This window comes from Anthonomus grandis, chromosome 13, assembly GCF_022605725.1.
Source record: "Anthonomus grandis grandis chromosome 13, icAntGran1.3, whole genome shotgun sequence".
NCBI classification, from domain to species: domain Eukaryota; kingdom Metazoa; phylum Arthropoda; class Insecta; order Coleoptera; family Curculionidae; genus Anthonomus; species Anthonomus grandis.
In genome coordinates this window covers 7480451-7508300 of record NC_065558.1, presented here as the reverse complement: position 1 = coordinate 7508300, position 27850 = coordinate 7480451, and the positions used below count along the sequence as shown (strand labels likewise).

At 34.1% G+C, this 27850-nt stretch overlaps 3 protein-coding genes and 1 long non-coding RNA gene across 6 annotated transcripts in view; 2 read left to right on the top strand and 2 right to left on the bottom strand.

The window, feature by feature from the left end:
* The window catches only part of LOC126744230 (uncharacterized), a 33537-nt gene extending 24454 nt beyond the window's left edge, over nt 1-9083 (top strand). The window contains exons 2-4 of one of the 3 annotated variants that reach the window (XR_007663083.1): nt 6730-6831; nt 6891-8072; nt 8926-9083. This is a non-coding gene — a long non-coding RNA (uncharacterized LOC126744230). Of the gene's footprint in view, nt 1-6729; nt 6832-6890; nt 8073-8164; nt 8689-8925 lie in introns of those variants that run through there. The other 2 variants (XR_007663081.1, XR_007663082.1) reach the window with 2 other exon arrangements.
* LOC126744222 (uncharacterized) lies at nt 313-23261 on the bottom strand. The gene is made up of 8 exons (XM_050451580.1): nt 23126-23261; nt 22758-22902; nt 22511-22702; nt 22347-22452; nt 1376-1521; nt 1150-1310; nt 926-1092; nt 313-748 (listed from the first exon to the last, which is right to left on the bottom strand). Exons 1-8 carry the CDS (start codon nt 23190-23192, stop codon nt 563-565), a joined length of 1170 nt encoding a protein of 389 aa, XP_050307537.1. The 5' UTR covers nt 23193-23261; the 3' UTR covers nt 313-562.
* LOC126744219 (uncharacterized) lies at nt 10492-20294 on the top strand. The gene is made up of 8 exons (XM_050451577.1): nt 10492-10658; nt 10710-10933; nt 10990-11292; nt 15132-15412; nt 15606-15899; nt 17315-17556; nt 17611-17923; nt 19960-20294. The coding sequence occupies exons 1-8, from the start codon at nt 10576-10578 to the stop codon at nt 20203-20205; spliced, it is 1986 nt and encodes a 661-aa protein (XP_050307534.1). The 5' UTR covers nt 10492-10575; the 3' UTR covers nt 20206-20294.
* A 3203-nt stretch (nt 23262-26464) lies between the features above and the next one.
* Nucleotides 26465-27557, bottom strand: LOC126744225 (uncharacterized). The gene is made up of 5 exons (XM_050451583.1): nt 27394-27557; nt 27197-27341; nt 26950-27141; nt 26793-26898; nt 26465-26732 (listed from the first exon to the last, which is right to left on the bottom strand). The coding sequence occupies exons 1-5, from the start codon at nt 27446-27448 to the stop codon at nt 26505-26507; spliced, it is 726 nt and encodes a 241-aa protein (XP_050307540.1). The 5' UTR covers nt 27449-27557; the 3' UTR covers nt 26465-26504.
* Nucleotides 27558-27850: the final 293 nt, after the last annotated feature.

Genomic DNA, 27850 nt, shown 5'->3' with positions numbered 1-27850 from the left:
AGGTGTTATATGTCAGATCTGACATATGTCAATATCATCTGGTCAACCATGTCACAGTCCAGGGTTGGCTTGTAAAACGTATTTTTTAATATTTTCTTAATTTACTTTTAGCAATAAAATACTTACATAAAATAAAGAATAGGCTTAATTTTAGTAATAAATAATATATTTGAATACTTGTAGAAGAATATATTCAAAGGGCAACAGTCAATATACTTTGACTGCATCCGATAGATGGCGCAGGGCGCTACCAATAAGAAAACATTTAACCAAATTTACAGGGTGACCAAATTAGAAAGACAATATAATAGGTATCTTAAATAATGATATATTAATTAATTTTTTTGATAATTTCAATCAGTCTCTACAAACACAATACGTTTCGTTGCCTACAGACCGATTAATATAAATTATTACAATAATTGGCACTGTCTGTAGGTTAAAAATAAAATGTCTCAAATTTAAATGCACATGACTGTTCAAATTTGAGACATCCCTCACATCCCCCAACATTTTCCTCGACAAAAAAAAATAAATAAACATAAAATACAAATTCTAATATTTACACTTTCGAAAGGGTTTGGTTGCTAGCGGTGTTTTTTGGTCGACATACGCAACCGCTCTCTACCAGTACGTAGTCTTGACCGGTCAGGGTAACCGGCCCTAGAGGGATAACCAAAAACAGGTAGGGCACGTAGGTCTGCATACATTCGCCCCTAACCATATCACATTCCGAACTTTCACACACCTATAAAATAATAAAGTTAACGGGTCAATCAAGAAATCTAGAGTTCAAAGGGTCAATATTTTAAGAAGCATTTGACATTGACAGCTGACGTTGACATTAATTTGACGTGACAGATTAAACATTTGCAAGGATGTGTCAAACTAAGTCACGTGATTGTTCGGAAGTGAGGCAACTTACCTCAAAAACGACTTGCTGCAACAGGTCGGGAAATTTTTGTACGATGGTAACCGGTTGTCCGGAAGTCAACGACACCCCGTACATAGGGGCGGTGGTATTGTAACGAGTCTTGCATAGTCTCGGGGGCATTCCGCCGCAAGTATTCGAAAACATAGTAGACGCCCTCCCTAAACATAACCTCAATATTACCAACATAAAAAAGAGCAATTTCGAGCGGATTTTACCTTGTCTGGGTGAACTAGCCCCTAAATCAATACTGTTTTGCTCGAAAGTCTTCAATAAGGCCTTCCTGGTTTGGTAGGGGTCGATGGTACGTTGAGAACGTGCAGTACGGAAATGCCCCTGCCACATCCGGTCATTCTTGAACGATTTTTCGATCACATCACTGAAAATTACAACCCAAAACAAATTAAATTAAGGAATATTTTACGGACCTAAATATTCACCTACGTGGGATACGGTCGGTTCGTGGGGCCGACGCAATTGGGGTTGTCACTTAACGCGTCACCCCAAAGGTACTTCAGTTCGCCGCCCCCTTGACAGTTTGAGGTTAGTTTCGTTAAGGCGGTACCAATCAGGATGTTCCATAGCAGCACCTTAAAAAGATTTTATAGTAAGAAAGTTTGGTTTTTTGTGTAATACTGGCAACGGCGGATTGAGTATGGAAACGTAGCCGCTAGTTAAGTGTCAACTTTTTAATAGCTCTAATAATGATAAAAAAGAGAGAGAAAAAGCAAAAGTATTATGTTTTTATTAAGGATGCACTAGTAAAAGTATGTACCTATTCCACAATTGTCAGATTTCTTTTCTAATAAATTTGATTTCAACTGCCTGGAATTAATTAATTATTTTTTATGTAAGACTGGCAACAGTGGAATCAGTATACAAATATACTCGCATGTCAACTTTTTGACAGCTCTAATCAAAACAGTAATGACGCGGCTGTGTGACAAAGAGAGAGAACAAGCAAAATTATTATTCTTATGCTATAGGTGTACGTCTAAAAATATGCAGCTAAATTCTATAGTTGTCAGACTTCTTTTCTACTAAATTTGATTTTAACTGCCTGGAATTAATTAGTGGTTTATTGTGTAAGACTGACAACATTGGATTCAATATACACATTGCACAAATATAGCCACTTGTCAAATGTCAACTTTTTGACAGCTCCAATCAAATTAATAATGACACATTAGTGTGATAAAGAAAAAGAAGAAGCAAAATTAATATTATCATGGCATGGGTGTATAAAATATGTAGCTATATTCCATAGTTGTCATACTTCTTTTCTATTAAATTCGAATTCAACTGCCTGGAAGTAATTCATGACTTTAATGAGTAACACTAGCAACAGTGGAAAGACACTTGTCAAGTGTCAACTTTTTGATAGTTCCAATGACCACGTTACATGTGTGTGACAAAGAAAGAGGAGAGGCAAAAGTATTATACGTACATTTACTCCATAGTCGCCAGATTTTTTTTTAATTAAATTCGAATTCAATTGCCTGGAATTAATTAATGGCTTTACTAATTTAATACGTAAGACTCGCAACAGTGGAATGCATAAATAAGTATGGTCACTTCTCAAGTGTCAACTTTTTAATAGTTTCAATGACCACGTTACATATGTGTGACAAAGAAAGAGAAGAGGAAAAAGTATTATACGTACCTTTACTCCATAGTCGCCAGATTTTTTTTTAATTAAATTCGAATTCAATTGCCTGGAATTAATTAATGGCTTTACTAATTTAATACGTCAGACTGGCAACAGTGGAATGCATAAATAAGTATGGTCACTTCTTAAGTGTCAACTTTTTGATAGTTCCGATGACCACGTTACATATGTGTGACAAAGAAAGAGAAGAGGAAAAAGTATTATACGTACCTTTACTCCATAGTTGCCAGTTTTTTTTCAATTAAATTCGAATTCAATTGTCTGGAATTAATTAATGGCTTTACTAATTTAATACGTAAGACTGGCAACAGCATAAATAAGTATGGTCACTTCTCAAGTGTCAACTTTTTGATAGTTCCAATGACCACGTTACATGTGTGTGACAAAGAAAGAGAAGAGGCAAAAGTATTATACGTACCTTTACTCCATAGTTGCCAGATTTTTTTTTCAATTAAATTCGAATTCAATTGCCTGGAATTAATTAATGGCTTTACTAATTTAATACGTCAGACTGGCAACAGTGGAATGCATAAATAAGTATGGTCACTTCTTAAGTGTCAACTTTTTGATAGTTCCGATGACCACGTTACATATGTGTGACAAAGAAAGAGAAGAGGAAAAAGTATTATACGTACCTTTACTCCATAGTTGCCAGATTTTTTTTCAATTAAATTCGAATTCAATTGCCTGGAATTAATTAATGGCTTTACTAATTTAATACGTAAGACTGGCAACAGTGGAATGCACAAATAAGTATGGTCACTTCTCAAGTGTCAACTTTTTGATAGTTCCAATGACCACGTTACATGTGTGTGACAAAGAAAGAGAAGAGGCAAAAGTATTATACGTACCTTTACTCCATAGTTGCCAGATTTTTTTGTCAAATAAATTCGAATTCAACTGCCTGGAATTAATTAATGGCTTTACTAATTTAATACGTAAGACTGGCAACAGTGAAATGCATAAATAAGTATGGTCACTTCTCAAGTGTCAACTTTTTGATTGTTCCAATGACCACGTTACATGTGTGTGACAAAGAAAGAGAAGAGGCAAAAGTATTATACGTACCTTTACTCCATAGTTGCCAGATTTTTTTTCAAATAAATTCGAATTCAACTGCCTGGAATGAATTAATGACTTTACTAATTTAATATGTAAGACTGGCAACAGTGGAATGACTATATAAATATTCCCACTTATCAAATATCAACTTTTTGTCAATAATATTTTTTCAATAAAATTTTATGTGTCTACAATGGTAATGACACATGAGTGTGACAAAGAGAGAAAATAGGCAAAAGTAATATGCCTTTAGATTATGTATGAGTGTACACATAAATAAGAAACTATTTCATAGTTGCCAGACTTCGTTTTTATTAAATTCGAATTCAACTGCCTAGAATTAATTCAAATCAAAATAATAATGACACATGGATATGATAAAGAGAGAGAAAAGCAAAATTATTTTTACGATTATGCGATTAGTGTACAAAGTATGTAGCTATATTCCGTACTTGCCAGATTTCTTTTTTATTAAATTCTAATTCAACTGCCTAGAATTAATCAGTGTTTCATTGTGTAGGTAAGACCGATAACAGTGGAAGGAATATATAATAAATACAGCTACTTGTCAAATGTCAACTTTTTGATCGCCCTACTCAAAATAATAATGACATGCGAATAATAAAAAAATAGAAAGATTTATTTGTTAAATGTCAGACTTCTTTTCTATTTAATTCGAATTCAATTGCGTGTAATTAATTAATGACTTTAGTGATTTATTATCAAGTGAGAATATGACTTTGAAATGCTGAGATAGGCAGAGAGAGAGAGAGATAGAGACAGGAATCAAAATGGCCTCAATCCGCCATTTTAAGAGTTGAAACTGTCATTTAACGGTACAAGCCACGCCCAAATTTAGAATATAAAAAATAGATTCAAATACTAAGAAAGTGATACAGCAAATTTTTAGGAATATCCCGCGGAGATTCTATGGATATTATTAGAGTATAAGCAATTTTTTACGGATAATTTCGGATATGGATAATTTACATCAAAAGTTTGACCCCGTTACAAAAATTGTGACGGTGAATTTTACATGTAAAACGGCGTTTCACGGTCAACCGTCATGCGATGATCATTGACCTCACGTTCGGTACCTAACTGTAATTTTCGCGCCAAGTACATCGATTTACCTAGATTTCCTTTTATAACATGAATTTTTAACCTAATTTTGCCTAAACTTACTTGAAATAACCCGGTCAGGAGCATATTCACTTTAACCGAAACCATTATCGCACATCAACAATAACTACGCACTAAACCGTTTTTTTTTTGTTCCTGAGGATGTTCGCAAGTGCTAAAACGTCGCTTAAGAATGACCAACGGAGGAACGCGATCTAACGGGAGGTCGAGAAGTCACCGCGTACACAACATGAAGAACTTGAACGTTATGTGAACTTGAAGAATACCTACGAAGGTGGTCTCTTTGTTAATGATGGTGGGGCGAGCGACGACGTCCACGGTGTAATGTCCCATTTCCTCTTGCAATATTTAAGTACATACGAAAGAAGAGGATGGAAAAAAACACGGTTGTTGGGATTTAATAGATGGAGCTTATGGAAGCAGTTCCCCATATAGCACACATCCTCCAATGGATGTCGTGCATTGGTCCCAAGTCGAAATGTCCATGGATTAATTATGGACATTCTCTGGAAGATAATTTTGTATAAGCTGATGGGTTTTGAATTATCTCTATCCAATGGAGTTTCATTGGCTTTCCAAAATATCTACCTGAGTCCAATGGATAGATTTTGAGAAGGCATTGGACTCATTTTATAGCTACATCAGACACCCATTAATAGTTGAAAGATGTTTCTTCATTTTGATGAATATGCATAGGAATATGAATATGATTTAGGAAATTATTAATGAACTAATGAAAATTCATTGAACTCACATTTTTATTATCTTTTCTTAAAAGGAGATACTATGGTCAAATTTCAAGGCGATGGGATTGATGGACCTCTTATATGGATTTATGAAATTATAAATCTCATGGTTTTAATAAAATAAGAACTCACTGGTAAAATGAATTACAAGGAATTACGTTTAATGGATCTATTTCGCAATTGTATGGACGTCCAATGGATTTTTTGCACCGACATTTGTATAGTCCTATGGTTTTTTTCATAAATTAAACGGATTTCCACCGGACATTCACATTAAAAAAAAAACAAATTTGTCCTTAATTGCCTGGGAAGAAATTCATTAGATCCAGGCAGTAGAGATTTAAAGTGACATTCAGTAGAAAAAAATCAATTAGAGTATAAAAAAATGCTGATTTCTTCCAAGCAATTGAACCTGTGTTTTTTAATTATTAAATTTAAGTAATGACTACTAATTTTTCGCTTTATCCGAAAAATTGTACTTGTTTTTAAAATAAGTTACTAAATTCTTCTAAATTTGGCAAGTAATATAAAATCAATAAAAAAATTGTACTATTCTATACACTGAATACACTCACATGGCCAATTGTATTAGTTTTAGTTTACATTTTTACTAAAACACTATTAGAGTCTTTATACGTTTGTTGAAAATTTAATTGCTAATAATTCCCTTCGAAAAAAATTGGACTAATTTCAATGGTTATTCTAAAAAATCATAAAATTGTACTACCAACAAATTTATTCTGATGTGAAAGTTTGTACTCTTCTATACAGTTACCTGGAACAAACTCTTATAATTCCTTCTGAAGATATCTACTCAAAAATAGAACTAGTGTAAAATTTCTTCTGAAAAATTGGTCTGAACTACATGGAAAAACAACAAAACTTAACTGGGGCTTAGAAATAGATTCAACTGCCTGGAATTCTCATAAATTATTTCCAAGCAATTGAAGGTTAAGAGCACAAAAGTCACATCGTGATTTCTACTACTTGGATACAAAATTAAAAGTGTGACTGGATTAAAACGACTTCAAATGCCTGGAAGTAAAAAATAATTTTATTACAGGGAAAAACTCCAAGCAGTTGAAGTTGAATCAATTTTTTTGTTCTTCCAGGCAGTTGCCAAGTTACTTTTCGCAGTTGAGTCTCTTTAGTAATTATTAAATCAGTATTTTTTCCAGGTAGTCAAAGAGAACTTTCCTGCAGGATTAAAGTCTCCTAAAATTCGAGGCAGATTGAAAGTTGAATTGGGATTTTATATATTTAATTTCTTTATTAAAAAGGTAATTTTTTTAATTTAACCATTGTTCTTCATCCTTTATCTTCCTATATTTTCTTGCAGGCGTAGATCAAAATTCATTTCTTCCGGGCAGTTGAAAAAGAAAACAATTCGGAGAATTTGAGATTGTGGAGCTCCAGGGAATGGAAAGAACCCAGCTTCAAATCCCTGGACTACTTAAATCATTCTTCCTCTTCTCTTTTTATATTTTCTTACAGGTTTCAAGTCCCTGGCTTTAGATCATAATTTATTCCTTCAAAGCAGTTGAAAAAGAAAACAATTCGGGCAATTTGAGATTGTGGAGCTCCATGGAATTGGAAGAATCCAATTTCAACTGCCTGGATAAATTAAATCATTCTTCCTCTTCTTTTTTTTTATATTTTCTTACAGGTTTCAAGTCCCTGGCTTTAGATCATAATTTATTCCTTCCAGGCAGTTGAAAAAGAAAACAATTCGGGCAATTTGAGATTATGGAGCTCCAGGGAATTGAAAGAATCTAATTTCAACTGCCTGGATGAATTAAATCATTCTTCCTCTTCTCTTTTCCATATTTTCTTACAGGTTTCAAGTCCCTGGCTTTAGATCATAATTTATTCCTTCCAGGCAGTTGAAAAAGAAAACAATTCGAGCAATTTGAGATTGTGGAGCTCCAGGGAATTGAAAGAATCCAACTTCAACTGCCTGGATGAATTAAATCATTCTTCCTCTTCTCTTTTTCATATTTTCTTACAGGTTTTAAGTCGCTGGCTTTAGATCATAATTTATTCCTTCAAAGCAGTTGAAAAAGAAAACAATTCGGGCAATTTGAGATTGTGGAGCTCCATGGAATTGGAAGAATCTAATTTCAACCGCCTGGACGTATTAAATCATTTCTCCTCTTCTCTTTTCCATATTTTCTTACAGGTTTCAAGTGCCTGGCTTTAGATCATAATTTATTTATTCCAGGCAGTTGAAAAAGAAAACAATTCGGACAATTTGAGATTGTGGAGCTCCAGGTAATTGGAAGAATCCAATTTCAATTGCCTGGACAAATTAAACCATTTTTCCTCTTTTCTTTTCCACATTTTCTTACAGGTTTCAAGTGCCTGGCTTTAGATCATAATTTATTCCTTCCAGGCAGTTGAAAAAGAAAACAATTTGGGCAATTTGAGATTGTGGAGCTCCAGGGAATTGAAAGAATCCAATTTCAAGTGGCTGGATGAATTAAATCATTCTTCCTCTTCTCTTTTCCATATTTTCTTACAGGTTTTAAGTCGCTGGCTTTAGATCATAATTTATTCCTTCAAAGCAGTTGAAAAAGAAAACAATTCAGACAATTTGAGATTGTGGAGCTCCAGGAAATTGAAAGAATCCAATTTCAACTGCCTGGATGAATTAAATCATTCTTCCTCTTCTCTTTTCCATATTTTCTTACAGGTTTCAAGAGCCTGGCTTTAGATCATAATTTATTCCTTCCAGGCAGTTGAAAAAGAAAACAATTCGGGCAATTTGACATTGTGGAGCTCCAGGGAATTGAAAGAACCCAGCTTCAAATCCCTGGACTAATTAAATAATTCTTCCTCTTCTCTTTTCCATATTTTCTTACAGGTTTCAAGTCCCTGGCTTTAGATCATAATTTATTCCTTCCAGGCAGTTGAAAAAAAAACAATTCGGGCAATTTGAGATTGTGGAGTTCCAGGGAATTGAAAGAATCCAACTTCAACTGCCTGGATGAATTAAATCATTCTTCCTCTTCTCTTTTCCATATTTTCTTACAGGTTTCAAGTCCTTGGCCTTAGATCATAATTTTTTCCTTCCAGGCAGTTGAAAAAAAAACAATTCGGGCAATTTGACATTGTGGAGCTCCAGGGAATTAAAAGAATCCAATTTCAACTGCCTGGACGAATTAAATCATTCTTCCTCTTCTTTTTTCCATATTTTCTTACAGGTTTCAAGTCCCTGGCTTTAGATCATAATTTATTCTTTCCAGGCGGTTAAAAAAAAAAACAATTCGGGCAATTTAAGATTGTGGAGCTCCATGGAATTGGAAGAATCCAATTTCAACTGCCTGGACGAATTAAATCATTCTTCCTCTTCTCTTTTCCATATTTTCTTACAGGTTTCAAGTCCCTGGCTTTAGATCATAATTTATTCCTTCCAGGCAGTTGAAAAAAAAACAATTCGGGCAATTTGAGATTGTGGAGTTCCAGGGAATTGAAAGAATCCAACTTCAACTGCCTGGATGAATTAAATCATTCTTCCTCTTCTCTTTTTCATATTTTCTTACAGGTTTTAAGTCCTTGGTCTTAGATCATAATTTTTTCCTTCCAGGCAGTTGAAAAAGAAAACAATTCGGGCAATTTGAGATTGTGGGGCTCCAGGGAATTGAAAGAATCCAATTTCAACTGCCTGGACGAAGTAAGCCATTCTTCCTCTTCTCTTTTCCATATTTTTTTACAGCTTATAGGTCTCTGAGTTTAAATCATGACCTCTATTAGTAGCCTGAAACACCCTTTGATGTTATAGCGCCATCTCTGCGATAGTTTAGCAAATATCGACCGTTCAGTCCTCCGTCCGACTTAATAATTAAATCATTCAGTTGTAACGACAGAATCGAGAACCGTTTAGTACTCCATCCGACTTGTGTACACAACTTTATTGAAGACTTGGAAATACTGGCCGGTAAATGGATTGAGGGCTTAGGACTGAGCGATTCTAAGACTAAAATTGATTATTAAAAACATTGAAGTCATTTTCTTGGATTTGGTTTTGAGAAAAAACCCATTTAAGCCTAAAAAACGTCAGTTTTCTTGGCGAGTTCTTACTTGGAAGACGTTTTTTATTGGCATGCTGAAGAACACCAAAACAGACATTGCTTGCAGATTTTTCTTGGTTTTCTTGAATTGGATCTGGGAGTATAAATTACCTACATCTGTGACTACTTTGTTGAGTGATACTCAAAAGAAAGAATATTCCAGTAACTCATATAGTAGATTCATAGTGATTTAAGTCTCATGGACAACAACATTCCAGGAAAAGATTAAATAATATTTTAAAGTTAATTCCAGAGTAAATGAGGTTCCTGGAATAAAGCCATCTAGGAATATTAAATTCCAAAGACTAATACTATAAATGAACTGGCAAAAGGTGCAAAATATTTGAAATATTATTTCAGGCACTCGCCGTAAATAAGATTCCTGGAATAAAATGCCAAATTACGTAAAATCGCTAAATGCCAAAAATTCTAAGTATTTCTCAATAAGACTATCAAGTGATTAAAATATATTAAAATTATTAGTTAAAATTTATGAAATATTAAATTCAAAAGACAGAATTTCCTGATTTCCTCAGGCTAATAGTATTTTGAGAATTGTGCATCTATTTTTAATTCTAGGATAAGTTAACGATAATTTGTTATTAATCTAAGGTTCAAACGATACAGAAATGATGTTTTTGCTGCTTGGAATATTTAATTTTATTTTCAAAAGCACCTTGCCAGAAAAAAAATTTTTTCAAGCACTTGCAATATTTTATGACCTCAACTACCTGGACGATAAGAAACCTAAAACGACTGCGTTTCCTGTGACGGATTTAAAACGCCTTTAACTGCCTGGAATTAACAAAAAAAAAGTTTCAAGCAAATAAAACAGACCCTGATAAAAACTGTATTCATTAACCCATCATATCTAACAGGTCAATCTTGACATTACCGTCTTGACACTTTTATCACTTCCTGAATGTTTTTTTAGCTTATTTTTTTGGATCTACGATGCCTCTTGCCAACCCTTTTGCCAAACCAGACCTCTATGGAAGCAGGACCCTACATAGGGAAATAGGATATTACGTATCCAGGTAACTTATAGAAAACCTTTACTCCTAGCGCCATAACCAGTCGCTTTCCAGACTAGAACAATACGAGAACTCTTTAAAGTTTTTCGATGAGGCCATCCGGAAATTTCCAGACGACAAGAGGGCGCTCATCGGCAGGGCGAAGTCCCGTAGCAAGCTGATCCAGTACCGCGAGGCCCTGGATGACGTTAACCAGGCCTTAACGTACGATCCGGACGATTTGGTCATTCTGAGCGACAAGGCTCTAAATACATATTTATGCGCTGAGTTCGAGGAGGGTACGAAACCGGATAAGGTACGCAAAATTTGATAATAATCCAGATATGACTCACAGGCTTAGTGCAAAACACTCGTTTGATCCCCAAACGTACGAAACCGGAAGTGTTCACCTTGGGCAAGATGCAGTGCACGGATGCGATCGAAAATTGCTTGGGTGAACGTGCCGGACGTCCGTTGAGAGACCATTTCAAAATAATCCGGAAGTTGGCCTGGAAAAAGAACTTTTTGGCACATAAACCGTACGAGCCCACTCCCGCACGTAAACCCAAGAAACCGAAGAAGTTTATGCTAACAAAACTGATCGAGATAGAGGCGCAAACTCATAATAAGCAACCAGTCCAAGCAGCAAAGAGCAGTTGTAAGTTGTAATGTATAGTTAAATAAATGAAAGAATGGTTATGGACTTTTATCCTAATGATTCATTTGAAAGCAGTCATCTTAATATAGACCAGATGCAAAATCTATACTGATGTTCTTAGTGCATCAAAATAAACTGTTTATTGACAATAAGATTTTAAAGTTGAAGAAGTCGTCCATACTTGCAGTGCAATTAATATGTCAATGAGTAACTAAAAATACTTCAGTCATCCTCCATTAAATTTATTTAAAAAAATTAAATCCCATTGAATAACTTTTTATGTTTTTGTAAATAGAAGTTCGTGGGAAGTGGAGTGGTTAACTGGTTATAAAGAGTGGAACGACGTTTCTCCACAAATGAAATACCCGATCATTTAGTCGAGAGTTCATTTCGACGACTTCACTCATCATTATCAGAGTCTACAATTAATTTTTTTTTGAGATAAATACATTAAAATAGCGAAAGGTACATTAAAATCAAAAGGTACAACAATTTAATGTGTCTGGAGAATCAGATTCCGCGGGTGGATGTTGTTTGCTGCAGGATTAATGTAGTTTATTATTAAATTTGCTATTTATGTGCCATCTAATTCTCCAATTGAAGATTACAGGTGGTTGTTTGACTATATATCTTTTCTTAACTGTAGACAAAACCAGAAGGTTTTAATCATGGGTAACTCTAATATCAATATTAAGATTCTATTGTTGATACGAAGGTGGACTTTTTGTAATGTACAAGGTAATATCCTTGATCTGTTGCACTGTTGATGGTGGTGTTTCACTTTTCTCGAAAGATACTTACCATCCTTCTATTGCTATATCATTTTGAGCAGAAACAATAGGAATTGTAACTTTATATCAAACCTTAAAAGTCTCAACAATAATTTTAGAAGGGTTAACTTTCCCATGCTATATCAGCTTATCACTGCACTTCAGCAGAATTTTCTTCCTGAATTTGATGATGTTGGTATATTTTTTCAGTTTCTATGGTCTTTGACAAAGCAGTTTCTCGTTATAGGCATCGAAAAAATAAATATCATATCCCAGCTGGTATATTGCCCAAATTATGGATTTTTTTCAAGGAGAAATATAGGTGGAAAAGAACTAAATCATTAGCTGCTTATAAAGCCCTCCGAGCACCCATAAAGTCCTATATTGATGTAGCGTATAGGGTTTATATAACAAATACTGAAAATTCTATACATGCCAAGATATTTTGAAAATTTATACCACAAGCAAGAAACATAACTAGAATATAATCTGCTTCTCAAAATATTCATATCTATGAATTAATTCAATTTGGCACTACGTACAAGCAATTTTCCCAAAGTCTGGAAATTTGTCTAAAGAGAACTATCGTCCAATCTCCATTTCTAAAGTCATTAAGACCTACATTTATAGAAATGTGTTTTATGAAATTAAGCCTCTTATTTTACCTATTCAGCATTGTTTTTTTTTCTCAGTTTAGACCAATAATCACTAACTTAACATTATTTCTGCGTCACGCATACAAGGCTATAAATTGCAAATACCAACTTGCTGTCATCTACTGGGATTTTTCTAAGGCATTCGATTGGTTAAATCATGGAAATATAAAATCGATTTTTTTGATCATCTAGTACAGTTTCTCATTTTTTACTCAGTAAATAGACCGCAATTTGTAGAATTCAATAGATTTAGATAGTCTAGCAACAATGCCTCAAATAGGGCCCCCCAGGGAAGCAACTGCCTTGCTTCATTTTTCTTTCCACGAGTAACAGTAGTGAGTTTCTACTATTTGCGAATGACATAGAGATTTTTCGTCTTATTCACAGTCATGCAGCTGCAAATTAATCTTGATAAGGTTTATGAATAGTGTCAAGTTAACAGACTCCCACTTAATCTTTAGAATGTCATGAATTTCTTTACTGAAACATGAGATTGACTTGAAATCATTCATCATACTTCTAGTGTGATTCTGACTCTTTGTGATTCTGTTCGTGACCTGGAGGTCTAGTAGTGTCTTTTTTTACAATTTTTCATTATGATGGTAGTAATAGATAGATTTTAAAATTAACCAAGGTTCCACAGCACAAGATCTTTTAATTTGTTCTTAGAGCTTTATGTTATATTAGCTCCAATTTTGAAAAGTATAGTTAGTGCAGAGTAGCGTCCTTAAAATGACAGGAAGAAGGTCAAGGATCTTAAAAGAAGTTGCAAAAGAAGGCGTATTTTGAGCACTTCCATAAAAATTGTAATTTTCGGTCTGTGTTGATAAAAAGTTTACCTTCAATACTCATATAAATACCAACATAAGATCTTGTGTAAAGACCTTAGATTCCATTAGAAGATCAACAGAACTATTTTCTAATACTTCAAGCAGGACAATTTTGTTTAACTCTCTAGTAAAATCTTGCCTAAAGTATGCTCCTCTATGATGGTTTCCTAATTATGCAGTGCATATTCACAGGCCCGAATCAGTTCAACGAAAATTCTACAAATGGGTTTTAAGTTGAATAATGTTGCTTCAGTCAGCAGTTATTGTTTTTAAAATTTGGTGCACTGTCTATTCAGGAATCTGCTGTTTGTGGGAGTTTGGTGTTTTTATTTAAAATATGAAACAACCAAATTGATCACAATTTGGTTAAGAAAGGCCCCATATATAGAGCATGCAACTGATTCAATGATGTTCAGTTACATATTGATGTTGATCTCTTTGGTATAACCTTAAATAATTTCAAATAGAACTAGATTATAAGTCGTTTTAATTTATTACCTACTATTAGTTTTATATTTCACGAGTTACCGAGTTTGATGTTGTTATTTGTTACATTTCCGAATTTATCAATATTATCTGTCGATATTTCAATAATTACTTTACTATTCTACTACAGGATGGACATTTACCAAAAAATTTCTTGGTTGTGAAAAAACTGAGGGGTCCAACCAAGGGGTAGTGATAAAGTTAAAAATTAAATATTTAAAAGGTGAAACGTCTTAATTGAATTTGATTTTATTAAAAATTAACAATACAAAAAGATAATAGTAATAAATAAAATCATATTCTCTTACCTGAAACTTGGAATTGCTGCAAATTAATTAAAACATTACTCCTGGTATTGAAATAAACAATTTTCAAGAAAAGATATAATTAATTTAAAATAACATCCTTACATCATACATTGTAGTGTTCTCTACCACTAGAAAGCTTCGGTTTATAAGAACTTGACTTGAAAAAAAGTTATAAAATATAGCGTGGTTCCTTAAAAAAAATTAATTAAGAAAACCCTAAATTTAGTAGCAAAACCACCAATCTGGCAACACTGATACATTGAAAAACAAACTCCAATGAAATGACAAATGATGTTCGATCAGTCAATATTAACAACGTCATTTCTGTCAATTTTGCCAAGCAAGATGGCCGACATACGAATCCGATATAGGCCAGGCATGTGATTTTACCCCTAAAAGGTAAATTCGAATTACTGGATATTAAGGGAATTATTTAGTGAAAAATAGGTGGAAAGTTTTATGATTTTAAGAAAACGGTTAAAGATAGAAAAAATCTAATTGTATAACCACATAACATAATTTTACCATTGTGTTAATTGGCCAAAACTACTTAAATACCATGACCATGAATGTATTTTGATTTTTAAAGTCTTAAGACGCATAGAAAAATATAATTGTACCATCGAGTTAGTTGAAAACGAGTTCCACGTCTATGGGTTTATTTTGTTTTTTTAAACTAATGATAACAAGAAATTTAATTGTACCAAATGGGGAATCGTTTCCTGTTAGACAATAAAAATATATGTATCACAATAATAAACGTCGTGCTCAACAACTCCTTACTTTCAGGTGCCATACAGCAATTGGCGGATGACAACGAGATCAGGAACTCCTTACATTCGGTGGTGCCGGATGAGGAGAGGGCGCCACCTTTCCGTCATAGTTTCCCTTATGAACCGTTGCAGAAGTACACGACGAACATCGAGAACTACATGGCGGAGAAGTACCTGGACGTCATGTATCTGGACAAGATATTCTTGCAGAACTTGCAAAAGGAACCGGGGGCGCACAGTCCGAACGCGAACGGATCCAAAAGGATCCAACAATTGGCCAAGAATTGTCATAAAACGGTCAGTGTATAATATGCTGATATACGTTAATTAAACGTATACAATTTCAATCGTTTTCCAATTCCTCTGAGTTTTCTAAAGTTTATCCGAAGCATATGGTATATAGCTTTATATTAATCCGTTTTTTATCCTCAAAATATTGACTATTAAAATGCAAGAGCTCATAGACCTTGAACACGTTCCTGCTTTTCAGGTGTCCTTCAAGCAGGAACTGTTACGTACCCGTAAACCGTTTTACTTCATAAAGTATCAAGAGGCAAAAGTTTCCGGAGCACTTAAGCAACGCCAGATTATCGAACAACAGCACCAACAAGAAGTCACCAAAAAAGAGGCGAACAATTACGTGGGTCGTATGATCGAAGCGTTCGATCGACTGGACATGCGCACGTTCCTAAACGTTATCGATAAATTTCAGAAGTTTTGCGATGTGAAATCGAAGAAATTGCTGCCTGACAAGGCGGATTATCAGCAAATGATTTACGAAAAGGTATCCGAGGATCGCTTTTTTATATTTTCTTTTTTTTTATACAGTGTGTCCAAGAAGTCTGGAAAAAAATTCCTTTCACAGGTAAATGAATTAACCTGGTTGAAAAATGCTCGGGCACGTCAATTTTCTTTTATTTTTTTGCATGTTCTAAATTGATTTTTACTCTAATACTTTTAAGTGACGTAATAGCCAACAAAATAAGTAACTCACTTGCTAATATACAGGGTGTCCCGAAATTACATCGCAATGTTTTACCAGCTGCATCTTTGTCGAAAAATAAGTTATTTGAGTTAAAAGAGCCAGCGTTGCTGCTTATTCGACCGCCAGTAAGGAAAAAATAACTAGGGGTTCATAATAAGTCAAGGGCATCGTACAACGTACATTTCCTTATTAACTTGAAATGCGATTTTAAATTATAATTCTGATCCTCTATCTGACCATGGCCCTTTTCAGAACGTTATTATATGAAGCAGAAATCCCGGAACTTCTTGAATATTCATGAAATTATGTTAAATTTATTGTCATCTGTTTTATTTAGTTTGTAAATGCCTTCATTTCATTAGATTGTTTAGAACCCGATCTAATTCCCACTTATTTAATTCCTATTTAACATATTTTTTTATTCTTCTTTTCCTCGTTAATTAAATTAAATAGAGACTTCATAGGGCACTGAAAATTATTAACCGACATATTGCTTACTTATTAAAGAACAGAAAAGCATTTTCAATTGAAAACTCCTCACTGAGAAAACTACTCTCAGAAAAAAAAGTGAAACTTTCAGTAATTTATTAAGAAAACCTGTTTATACAAAATTTATTAGGCACTTAAAATAATTTAATCGCCTATTTTTGAGTTATTTCAGTTAAAAGAGCCAGCGTTGCTGCTTATTCGACCGCCAGAAAGAAAAAAAAACTAGGGGTTCATCATAAGTCCTAGGCAGTGGTAAAGCATATGATTTAAGTTATAAAACCAATTAAAAAACTTATATAAATAAAACTTTAGCCTCATTCACAACAAAAAAGGAACCCATAAAACTATACAACATCCTCAATGTCGTCGCGGTAGAACTCTTCTAAGTTATAATGAGGTTTGCTTAAAAGTGACTTCTTTAGCAATTGTCTAAAAGTCCTTAATGAATTAGTTGCTTTTAAACCAATAGGCAAATGATTAAAAACTTTTCGACCCTCATATAACAATGACCTCTTCACCAAAGTACTGTTGGGAATCAGTAAGAGTAAATTAAATTTCTGACGAGTCACACGCAATGTTATATAAAGCCTTAGTTTCCAGATCGGTTAGATTATATTATATTCTTGTGAGGCTGTTGCTTCTTATGTCAGGCATACTTTTAAAAAAAAAAATAGTTTTTTAGAAGTTCTGAAGTTTTGAATCTCCTTTTACTGGCTGACTTTTAGGTGTGCGACATGTACTACTCGTCCTATCGGATCAGCCAGGATCGTCCAGAATATGTCCAGCGAAATGCGATCTTTACCATCCTGGGGCTTCCGTTGAGCAGGGAACCATCGTCCGATTCGATAATCGATCAACTGAAAGTTTTCGTCTTCGATCATCAGAAGAAGATTTCCGATTTGTCGGAACGATTGACCAAAGCCACCACCCCCGAGGAAATATGTTGGAACTACTACGAGCTCTCCAGGTAAGCTTTAGTAACTAGATAAATCCTACAATCTTATCAACAAGTTATTTTTAGATATGAGCTCGAAGAGAAACACTACGATTTATCTCGGGTGTACGGGAAAAAATGCATAAAAGAAGCGAAATCGATCAGGAACCATAAGTGGATCTTCAACAGTTGCATGCTATTGCTAAAGGCGAACTTGGCCGAGCACAATAAGAATGACGCGAAAAACGACTTGGAGGTAGCTAACGGGTGCGCACAACAACTGCAAGACAATGACAAGTTGGAGTTCTTAGACTGTTGCGCCAAAGCGATCGAAGAGTTCGAGTTTGAAGATGTATTTGGAATGAAACAGTTGGAGAAGAGGGAGCAGAAGATTATCCAGGTAAATTAATTGAAATTTTACCCACAAAACACAAAACTATAGAGTAGTGGTGGTTGCGTACAAATTGATCAAACAAATCTGCTTGCGTGGCAACGGAAATTGTTGTAACTAACCTGACAGTTTGACATGCCTGATTGGACCAACCAAAATGGTAGAAAGGCGTGGCAAAATTTAGGCGCGAAAATTAAATTTCGTTTAATAAGAAATCTCATAATTTTGTTTTTTAATTGCAATATATTCTGAAACAGACGCCTAGTCAAAAAGGTTACTGATGGAACATAGGGCCTTTTTGATAAGTGTTAGCATTAGATATTGATCAGGATAAAATAAAACTCAAATGTGCTAGTGCTATAACAAAAAGTATTTTCTTCGAATAATAACTAAACTTTTAAATAAATATGTATTTTAGTGTAAAGCCAGTAGTATCAGTAGTACCGGCGGTATTAAAAGTATTATAAAATTTACATTGCATATCATACTCCATGTTTTTCTTGTAATAGGAGTAAATTGAAAAAATCTCATCAGAACTCTTTAAAATGTACATACTACAGGATGGATATTTACCAAAAAATTTCTTGGTTGTGAAAAAAAAATGAGGGGTCCAACAAGGAGGTAGGGATAAAGTAAAAAATTCAATATTTGAAAGGTGAAACGTCTTCATTAAATTTGATTTTAAAAAGATTTATAAAATATAGCGTGGTTCCTTCAAAAAAAAATATTTAAGAAAACCCTAAATTTAGTAGTAAAACCACCAATCTGGCAACACTGATACATTTAAAAACAAGCTCCAATGACAAATGATGTTCCATCAGTCAATGTCAACAACGTCATATCTGTCAATTTTGCCAAGCAAGATGGCCGACATACGAATCCGATATAAGCCATGCATGTGATAGTGACGAAGTTAAAAATCAAATATTTGAAAGGTGAAACGTCTTAATTGAATTTGACTTTATTAAAAATTGACAATACAAAAAGATAATAGTAATAAATAAAATCATATTCTCTTACCTGAAACTTGGAATTGCTGCAAATTAATTAAAACATTACTCCTGGTATTGAAATAAAAAATTTTAAAGAAAAGATGTAATTAATTTAAAATAGCATCCATAGGTCAGATTCTCTCCCACTAGAAAGCATCGGTTTATAAGAAGTTTACTTTTTTAATTTCGTGTCCACAGTGATACAAAGAAATATTTATAAAATATAGCGTGGTTCCTTAAAAAAAAATGTAATTAAGAAAACCCTAAATTTAGTAGTAAAACCACCAATCTGGCAACACTGATACATTTAAAAACAAACTCCAATGACAAATGATGTTCCATCAGTCAATGTCAACAACGTCATTTCTGTCAATTTTGCCAAGCAAGATGGCCGACATACGAATCCGAATATAAGCCATGCATGTGATTTTACCCCTAAACGAAGGTAAATTCGAATTACTGGATAAAGAAATTATTTGGTGAAAAATAGCTGGAAAGTTACTTAAATACCAGGTCTATGGATGTATTTTGATTTTTAAAAAGTCTTAAGACGGTTTTAAGAAAACCATTGAACGCATATAAAATCTAATTATACCATTAGACAGTTTTCGAAATCATTAAAAAGTATCACGGGTAACCATTAATTGACATGTATGACATTTGACGCGTCATTTATCGTATGTACGCCATCTTACGGACGATAGACATAGCCATAAACATAGCGAAACGCATGCGCACTAATCTTGTTTACATTATTGTCAAATAATAATAATTAATAATTCAGGTTTATTTAATCTCCAATAATTCAATAATCACAAAGAAAACAAAGAAAACGAATTTCTAGCGGCAAAAGAAACAAACACTTTTTGGGGAGCCGTCAAACAGAGGCTAAGATAACGTTTATGGCTATGTTAAGCGTCAAAACATATGCATCTTCGAAAACTGTCTATTGAGTGTTGGGCGCATGAGTGCCATGTCGAAAGGCTTATTTTAATAAAAAAAAAATCATAGAAATCACTGTTTATAGTTAAAAATCAACAAAAAAAATTCCAGATGATGGCTAGTTCGAAAATGAAAGACGAGGTGTCGCACCTGTTCCGTCAGATGGCCGCTATGCCCGCCTCCCGTCGTATGACCGTCATGCCAGGAGTGCGAGTGAGCGAGAAGAATTCTCCGAAACTGACTGAGCGCACGCGCAACATGTCCATAATGCCCTCGTCGGCTGGAGAATCTTCGAGAACATCAGAAGCTTTACGATACGGCGCTACCTTAAAAGAAATCATCGGATTCGACGACTAGAACTTAATAATCAAACGATTTAGTTTAGCAAGAGGTCTGTCAGTACGTGTAGGATATCTTATGTTATTTAATAAATAAATCAAATTTTATACATGTCATTTATTATTTACTTTTACACAGAATTGGATTCAGTTTCGTAAAACTCCTCCTTATCAACACTTAGTTGAGTCGTTGAGCTTCCCTTTAAGATGGCATTGATGAGCTCTTCGGCAATAGGACTGATCAGTTCACTAATGAGAGTTCTTTGATCATTGATAATGAAAACCACGTAATCGTTTAAGAACGTGGTTACCATCTCACTTAATTCGTCGTCCCCTAAGAGCCCACTCACAGAAAACTGAAAAACAAAACATAAGACCTAATTGAGGAGCTCACCTCTAAAAACCGATAAGTCCACTTTTAATTATTTCGAGAAAAAACTTTTACAGGCTGATCCTCTAACGAATTCCAAGTTTTGTATTGGTGTCATTTGGGTATCAAATGAAGTTGAGAAGTCAATCAACGTAACTGGTTAAGGTGGGATGTTTTCTCTTCAACTTTTCTACTCTCCCAAAGGTCCTGTTCACCGGTAGAGATAACTTAACTTAATTTCACTTACGTGTATTAAATCTTTCAATCTCATACAGAATTACAGAATGTGGACAATGTGGGTATTTTTGTTTTGACCTGCACAACTGTTGCAAAAACAGGCGTTCAGTCGTAATATCGAAGTAAACCTTTTGGAATCTCCACCAAATACAGTAAAGACTAATTTGATGAGCGTAGAATGCATCAAAAATATTAGTCCTGGGTAGAGGTTGGACCTGCTGGAGATCGAAACGTAAAGTATTCGGTGTACTTTCCTTCCGAAGATCGTAAAAAAAAAAATTCGCCTTTTTCTGGTGTCTTTGATTATGGATATTAGACGGTTACATTAAGCACAAACATCAGAGGTTGAACTAGAAAAGTAAATATTAAATTTATTAATAGGAATTCTTCGGAATGTGCTGAATGCAACATCGTGTAATTTTTTTACTTTGAGTATATAGATTCTGCAAGACTTTGACCTTGTGACCTTCTTTCGCATACAATTCGGCAATAGAGTGACCATCCATTTCTCTTTGAAAACTAATCTACACACCACCTTTAAACAGATGTACATCATGTTTTCTGCATTCTGCAATATTCCTTGAATTTCGAACTGATATCCATCTCTGAAACTGGCATAAACATGATAGAATCAAATCTACAGTTTTCCAAACTATAAGACCTAATTTATAATTTACCTCCCCATTCATAGATGACAAATACAATATGATTTAATACGGTGTGTTTGGCTTTTGGATTTATAATTGGTCTTACAATAAAGTAAGGGTGAAGAGAACAATTGCCATAAAAAACAGTGATAGTCATAATATTAAGGACGAACCAATTTTTGCCTCTACATCATGTCACTTGTAAAACAATACTTGATCAAATGAAAAAAGTGTTACTGGACAGTAAACATTTGTGCCTTGTTATGATGTGACTGTAGGGTATGCGTAATCTTGGTTTTGTTGTAAATTATCTCTCTTTTGTTTCATGATGCTCTACTATTCAATTGTTCGTTCTGGGATTAAATATGTCTCACCTGTAGGGTCACCTTTTGATGCTAAACATGTGGAAGCAATTGAAGCCGTTCAAAAAGCATTTGTTCGTTCCCTAGCCTCCAAGGCTGACATTAAAATTTACCAGAATTTTCATAATAATTATTAGTTAGTGAAGGATATATATGTAATATCGATAATCTTAAAGCAAGAAGGACTCGATCAGAGTTACTCACATTTTACCCTGATTTTGAAATATATTTGATTACAAAAAACTAAAGTGCTGAAATTCTCTATGGGTTTACGTTTTTGTATTTTTCGATTTTTTGTTCTTTATTTTTGCTACAGTTATGTTCATTTTCATACTACTGATTATTGTCATCTTCTTCACACACATGTATTTTATTATATTCTTGTAAATAGGCAGTGCGGTCGGAATAAATAAATATTATTATGTTTTTATAGAATCTGGGTACGATTCCAATTACTTTGATAGGTCACAAGTCATACTTTCGTTCAACCATTTTCCAAATATAACTAATATAAGCAATAGAAAACAATGAAATAAAATCTTACTTGTGCAGTTTGAATGCCAAAGGAAACTGTCACTTTTGACAGTGACAGGCCGCCGGTCAGGTTCACCTTGCCGCCTACTAAAACGTCAATATCGTTTATGGTAGCGCTAAATAAATTTGTATGAAATTGAGCGGTTAAAAATAATAATAATAATTAATAATTACTTGACTGCGCCGTCTCCAAACAACGGGAAAAATTTCGCCAAAATAAAACTGGCATTATAAGCGGTATCCAACTGGATTAGCGGTATTTTAATGCTGGCGTTCATCGCTAACGATAAAATGCTGACGTTAATTTGGGTCGCTACCAGTTCTTTGATTCCAGTTAGGTTGAAATTGACGATATTAGCGGATCCGCTGGAAATTTCTCGCTAGTTGGTAACAGTGGAAAAAATTTTTAAAATTAACCTACCTGAGTAAGGATTGATTTAAGTTTAAGGTTAAAATGGGCACTTCAATGCTTTCGTTTAAATTTGACAGAATATTGTTGATTGTCGTGTTAATCATGCCATCGATGATACCTCGTAGTTTCTGATCGTCGTATTGCTCAAGGTTGTCTAAAGAAAACGGAAATCAATTTTTGTTGCAGCCTATTTTTTGACTTTACGTTAAATTCCAAGAAATTTAATGGGCCAAATTCTCAAGGCATGTGGCCATCAAATTGATTGAAATTTTATATAGAATTTAGACGTGTAATAATATTTAGAGGATTAATATGTAAATAACGAAGTTCTCATCTAGTTGACCAATACGTGATTTTAAGCACAAATCTCAACTTACTTGCAAAAACTCCTACTGACAAAACTCCTAAACAAATAAACCCAATTAAAGAAACCTGAAACTTCATGTTGACGCTTTAATTTTTATTTGTTTAAAACTGGATGTGATGCACAACCGCGATTGACTTTTAAATTAGTAATTAATCAATACAGTGATTAGATAAGAGCCTCTTCAGATAAGTTTCCAGGTGTAAAAGCACAATTGTGAACTTTTAATTGCTCTTTTTTTTATAATAACTGCAATGAATTTATAGGGTATTCATGCAAAATTGAAAGGGTATCAAAAATTCAATTATATGCACTGAGTTAGTTGGAAAAACGTAGCTAAAAAAAAGTACGATGTCAATGGGTTTCTTTTGATTTTTAGAAAAGTCTTACAATTTCATAATAGCAGTTGAAGACAAAAAAATCTTACTGCATCTAAGGCTTATCAGGAACTCTACTGTTAGAATTTCTATTGGTTATCATTAAATAAATATACATGTATAAATTTATTAGTAATGTTTTCAGTAGGAAGCCTTCAAAGATAAACAACACCCTTCCAGGTGCTTAAATCACTTCTTTACAACCCTCTACCTTTTCTAGTGTAGTAATAAGCTTCTGCTAATTTTCTTCTTCAATGCAATCCTTCTTTTGACCACTACACCTAAGCCTTCCTGGAAAAAACTAGCGATTGCCCAAAAACTAGTCAAAAATATTTTGAAAACTCTTAAAGTTTCTTGTAGGGGACACTTGAGCGCACACCACTGTCCAGGTTTAGAAACTCTAGCTCAGCTAGTTTTCTTGGAAAATTAGGAAATATTTCAAGGTCACCCTAGACTTTATTTTCATTATTTATTACCACTATAACAAAGACTTCCTGGACAAACCTAGCGATTGCTCAAAAACTAGTCAAAAATATTTTAAAAATTCTTGAAGGTTCTTGTAGGGGACACTTGAGCGCACACCACTGTCCAAATTTGGAAACTCTAGCTCAGCTAGTTTTATTGGAAAATTAGAAATTACTTCAAGGTCATCCTACATTTTATTTTCAATATTTATTACCACTATAACAAAGACTTGCTGGACAAACTTAGCCATTGCTCAAAAATTAGTCAACAATATGTTAAAAACTCTTGAAGGTTCTTGTAGGGGACACTTGAGCGCACACCACTGTCCAAATTTGGAAACTCTAGCTCAGCTAGTTTTATTGGAAAAACAGGAAATATTTCAAGGTTTACCTACAGTTTTTTTTACTGCTATAACAAAGACTTCCTGGACAAACCTAGCCATTGCTCAAAAACTAGTCAAAAATATTTTGAAAACTCTTGAAGTTTCTTGTAGGGGACACTTGAGCGCACCCCACTGTCCAGATTTGGAAACTCTAGCTCAGCTAGTTTTATTGGAAAATTAGAAAATACTTCAAGGCCACCCTAGACTTTATTTTCATTATTTATTACCACTATAACAAAGACTTCCTGGACAAACCTAGCCATTGCTCAAAAACTAGTCAAAAATATTTTAAAAATTCTTGAAGGTTCTTGTAGGGAACACTTGAGCGCACACAACTGTCCAAATTTGGAAACTCTAGCGCAACTAGTTTTCTTGGAAAATTAGGAAATATTTCAAGGTCACCCTAGACTTTATTTTCATTATTTATTACCACTATAACAAAGACTTCCTGGACAAACCTAGCGATTGCTCAAAAACTAGTCAAAAATATTTTAAAAATTCTTGAAGGTTCTTGTAGGGGACACTTGAGCGCACACCACTGTCCAAATTTGGAAACTCTAGCTCAGCTATAGTTTTATTGGAAAACTGAAAACTAGAAAATACTTCTAGGTCACCCTACACTTTATTTTCATTATTTATTACCACTATAACAAAGACTTCCTGCTTCCTGGACAAACCTAGCGATTGCTCAAAAACTAGTCAAAAATATTTTAAAAACTCTTGAAGTTTCTTGTAGGGGACACTTGAGCGCACACCACTGTCCAAATTTGGAAACTCTAGCTCAGCTAGTTTTATTGGAAAAACAGGAAATATTTCAAGGTTTACCTACAGTTTTTTTTACTGCTATAACAAAGACTTCCTGGACAAACCTAGCCATTGCTCAAAAACTAGTCAAAAATATTTTAAAAACTCTTGAAGTTTCTTGTAGGGGATACTTGAGCGCACCCCACTGTCCAGATTTGGAAACTCTAGCTCAGCTAGTTTTATTGGAAAATTAGAAAATACTTCAAGGCCACCCTAGACTTTATTTTCATTATTTATTACCACTATAACAAAGACTTCCTGGACAAACCTAGCCATTGCTCAAAAACTAGTCAAAAATATTTTAAAAATTCTTGAAGGTTCTTGTAGGGAACACTTGAGCGCACACCACTGTTTATGTTTGGAAACTCTAGCTCACTTAGATTCATTGAAAAATTAGAAATTATTTCAAGGTCATCATCCATAGCTACATGGTTAATAGCAACATACAGGTTATCATTTATATTCTCTTAAGTGTAAATAAGCTTCAAATTGATATCGTTGTGTTGCATTTATTGTGTGAAGCCTTGAATTGGCCAGATCATTGCAGAGTAGCAATTTCTGTCTTCACTCCGTATTTTGGAAAAAACAGCATTTTTTCTGAAATATGCAAATGATCTCTGGAGCATTTACAACGAATGCAAAATGCACGCTCTTTGCCGATGACAGCACGCTATACTTTGCAGCTAATTCACTTCTGTGGTTACCCAGTCGATGGCTATAAAATGGTTCTATTTAAACAGAAAACAATGTTCTCTTTTCTTTAAGAAGCATTCAAGTTGTAAAGGTGTGAGTTTCATTCCAATTTTATTCTCTTCTACTTGTTCCAGCAAATTTCGAAATTTCTATTAGCATCTGGAAAGACTCTATAAGACACCTTGCCTGGAATACCTTGGCAGTAGATCAGAATCTCACAGGATATTTCTGAAATGTGTACTAAATTTCTATAGCCTCAAATACTGGGTAACAAAATGAGTACCATATCAATGGATTCACTTTGATTTGTTTAAGAATTATAAAAAATATAATTGCACCATTAAGTCAACTGGAAAAAACTCAAAAGACGACACCATCTTAATTTATATCATTACAAGAGAACAAGCCATTAAAACCAGTTTATCTAACCACGAACCCAATAATAACAGTAGTCATAATCTTCATTTTCAAAAAAACAATTAAAAATCCTATTTTCGCTTTAAGATCAAAACGGGACTGTCTTGATGAGTTCTGTATAAATAGAATATCAATAATGATAAGATATAAAATTCAATACCCTCTTCAAGCAATTATCCAGGTGTTTGTCAAGCCGTAATAAAACCAAATAATGTCCTATTAAACATGTACTTCTATTAAAATTTACATTTATTTTAAGATAATTTCTGCTGGCTGTCATAGTGGTAAGCCCTCAATTCTTCTTCGAGGGCACTGCTAGATCCTCCATTTAAGATGACATTGATCAACTGTTGAGCAATTGGACTGATAATCTTGCTAAGAACCTCGACGTTATCGTTAATGAAACTGACCACGTTATCGTTTAGAACTTGACTGATCAGGGAACTAAGATCCGGATTATTTAGGAGACCAGTCAAGGAAAACTAATAAAAAAGAAAAGATCAAAGAATTTGAATGCTGTTATTACGATAAAAAAATCTTACTGTGGCATCTCCTAAGGTGAAGGCAACTGTTACGTTTGACAAGGACAAACCGCCTGTCATGTTCACTTTTCCACCCACTTGGATCACGATGTCATCGATGGTAGCACTAAAGAATAATATTAATAATAATAGCAATAATGATAATAACGATTTCTACCTGATGGAACCATCTCCATAAAGAGGAACCAGCTGGGCAGCAACAATATCGGCATAATATTTAGTGTTGAGTAGAATCTGTGGTACTTCAATGGTAGCGTTCATTGCCAACGACAGTACGCTGACAGAGATGTTAGTGGCAACCAACTTTTTAATGCCATAAAGTTGGAATTTGGAAATGTTGGTAGAACCACTGGAAACGCACGGAAATTGACGAAAGGACTGCACTTAAGGCAAGTCAAACTCACCTGAGTAAGTCCTGGTCGAAGCTGAGCGACAGGTTGGAAATGGCGATGGGATCAGTCAAGTTTGCCAAGATGTTGTTGATCGTTGTGTTGATCAGACCATCTATGATACCTTCTAGTTTTGGTTCTCCGTACTCTTCGATATTTCCTATTGAAATTCACCATATAGATGTGTGTAAAAAAGGGTACTTGCACCTTACCTGCGGATACCACCCCCAAAGTAACTAGCCCAATCAAGAAAAGTTGAATTTTCATTTTTTTTTTGGTAGTATTCAACCCTGAAGTAAATTGACAACTAAGAATCCACCGATTGACCCAACATAATTTATATAAATTGCAAGTGTATGTAGGTAGGCACTTCACTAATCAGGTGTTTACTTGATTAGATAAATACTATTGTTCAGTTTATAAATAACAATTCTTTCAGGAATCAAAAATTGATCGTAGTAATTAAAATTTTATTAATTAATAAATAACATTTTTTGTTAGTATTAAAAATTTTAATTTACCTTTGGATTAATTGGAAAAAAGTAGGTGAAAATAAAAACCGTGCTTAACTTAATTTTTGAAAGAATATAAGGGTTTTTCAAAGCTGTTAATAGTATCAACAATTGGGGATTCTGCAATTGAGTAAATTATTCCAGAATCACTATCGCT